Source organism: Tupaia chinensis, unplaced genomic scaffold (assembly GCF_000334495.1).
Source record: "Tupaia chinensis unplaced genomic scaffold, TupChi_1.0 Scaffold000355_1, whole genome shotgun sequence".
NCBI lineage: Eukaryota > Metazoa > Chordata > Mammalia > Scandentia > Tupaiidae > Tupaia > Tupaia belangeri.
In genome coordinates this window covers 3,048,069-3,050,429 of record NW_006159850.1, presented here as the reverse complement: position 1 = coordinate 3,050,429, position 2,361 = coordinate 3,048,069, and the positions used below count along the sequence as shown (strand labels likewise).

The 2,361-nt window shown below is 64.8% G+C and overlaps 1 protein-coding gene across 1 annotated transcript in view; it reads right to left on the bottom strand.

Annotated features, from left to right (window-relative positions):
• The window catches only part of CLMB (calcimembrin), a gene marked incomplete at its 5' end in the record, with an annotated part of 14,000 nt that overhangs the window by 5,804 nt on the left and 5,835 nt on the right, over positions 1-2,361 (bottom strand). The window contains 1 exon segment of the mRNA XM_027773480.1: positions 741-785. Coding sequence (XP_027629281.1) covers positions 741-785 — 45 coding nt within the window.

Here is a 2,361-nt window from a genome sequence, read left to right as displayed (position 1 = left end):
CGGGGCGGTCGCCAGCCTGGAGAAGGCAGCAGAGCGGGCGAGAGGTGAGGCCGCCATGCCCCAACCTGCCTGCAGGGCTATGGGGAAGGACGGAGCAGTGGCCAGCCTGGAGAAGGCAGCAGAGCGGGCGAGAGGTGAGGCCGGCATGTCCCAACCTGCCTGCAGGGCTGTGGGGAAGGACGGAGCAGTGGCCAGCTCGATATCCCGGAGGCAGAGCCAGGGCCGTCCAGGGCGACTCCTGGGTTTCCAGCTGGGGAGACACAGGGTGAGGATGGGGGCCGAGCATGTCACCAGGGTGGAAGAGGAGGGACGGCAGTGGGCTTGGTGGTGGGAGGTCCCCACACAGGCCACATTGTCTGTGGTGCCATCTGGACTCTGGACAGAGGTCTAGAGCTCAGGTCAGAGGTCAGACCACCTCTGCCAACCCCACGACACCCCGCAGTCCTGCGTCCTGGAACGAGCTGCCCAGACCGCCCACGGGTGCCTGCAGGCCTTGGTGTGACGTCAGGAGAGCCAGCACCCCAGCGTGTGCGGCTCCTTGCTCCTGCCGAAGGGGAGCCCGAGGCCCACAGGCAATGCGACTTGGAAAAGGCAAGGCCTGGAGGAGGATTCGGAGTCAGAGCAGGCATTTATGGGACACCCCCTGTGCATGGGGCTGCCCTAAGGGATGGCACCCCTGCCTGCTCTCTCCTCATCCCTTCGCCTCTCCCCCACACCCCGCTCCCTGAGCCTTGGCTTACCTTTCAGGCAGGACAGTTTGAGCCCCATGTCGGCGCCCTGCAGGCCTGTGGAGAGAGGAGAGGGGAGGCTCAGAGGGCCGGCTTCTATTGGCCCTGGGCGGCCCCCACCCCGCCCACCGGTCGCTGTGCTCGACAGGAAGCAGTGGCGGGGAGACCAGGGGGTGTGCGGCCTCCGGCTGCCTCTGGCCGACCTTGAGTGGAGATGAGGCCACGCCACGCTGGCAGCTTTCAGGAGCCCCCAAGGTAATCGTGTCCGAGGCCCAGCAGGCTCCGGCTCGGCCATCCAGGTTCAGGTCAGGGCATAGCCGGGGCTAGTGACTGGAACGCCTCCCACAGGGTCACAGGTTGGGGGTTACGAGAAGACAGAGCCCATAGCAATGAGGACCCTGTCCTAGCAGCGCCCTCAGTGCAGATCCCGGGGCCAGAGGTGGTGTGGCTGCATGACGCCCTGCAGGACAAACCCACGGGGCCAGGTTCTGGCTTCCCATGCAGACCCCGAGTGTGCCAGGCACACGCTCGCACGTGGCCTGGGGTGGCCGAGGCTGGGTGGGCTACAGGACCCTGTCGGGTGAGTCTTTCTGGCCCACGGAAGACGCGAACAAGCTTCAGGAGAGAAAGGGAAATGCAGTCTTGGGCGAGCTGGCCGGTTAAGCTTTGAAGAGCACGGCCCGGTGCGCTGGCATTGGGGCCGTCCCCACGTTTGCACGTCCCTGGAACACACGCAGCCCTCTGGGCTCCCAGCACTGGCAAGCAGACCACTGCCCCAGTAGTGCTGCAGCCACGCAGCTCAGCTCGGTGCTCCAGAGGGCGTGGGCACGGGCAGGGGACAGAGGGAAAGTGAGAAGGCAGCCCCAGCGGGTTCGGCTGTGCGTCCCTTCTCCACCTCTCACTCCTTTCAGGGTCTTGCGTGCATGCACACATATGCCCGGCGTGTTTCTCAAGCTGCTGGGCCCAGGACTCGAACTGTTTGGTTGGCCACGTGGGAGCCAGCCGCCTTAACCGCCACGTCAGCGGCTGGCCTGCCTCAGAGCCCCTGACCTTCAGTCCTTGGTAATAACCCTCTGCGATGCTTCTACTGCTGGGCTTTGAAAGAGGTAACAAGGCGGCCGGGCGGGCAAGCGGCCCAACGCACTCCAGCTCAGCACCTCAGCTCTCTCCGGTCTCTCTTTTTGAGAGAGATTTTTGCGATAGGGTGTGTGTGCTCACCAGAGAGACAGAGACCGAAAATAAGAAGTCACTTCCCGGGGGGTCCACACCACAGTCCCTTCTTCAACCTCCTCTCGGGATTGCGGGCACGCATGCACACGTGCCCAGTGTACTTCAAGCTGCTCCTCAGAAGCGGGGACTCGAACTGCCGTCCACCAGGTGGGAGCCCAGCCCCTTAACCGCCATGCCCCCTGTAGGCCCCTCTCCTGTCTTTCTTAGGAGCGGTCACAGCCTGCCTGACAGAGCCCACGATGGCTCTCAACCCCCTGAAGGCAGGGAGCTGTGCAAACCCTAGCTGGTCTGTGGGCCTGGGACTTGCCGTGAAACCCTCTGACGGCACCGCGGGAAGCGCGTGGCTAGGCGGGGGCTGCCTGCTGGGCGGGGTGCTGCCTGCTGGGGGTGCTGTCTGCTGGGG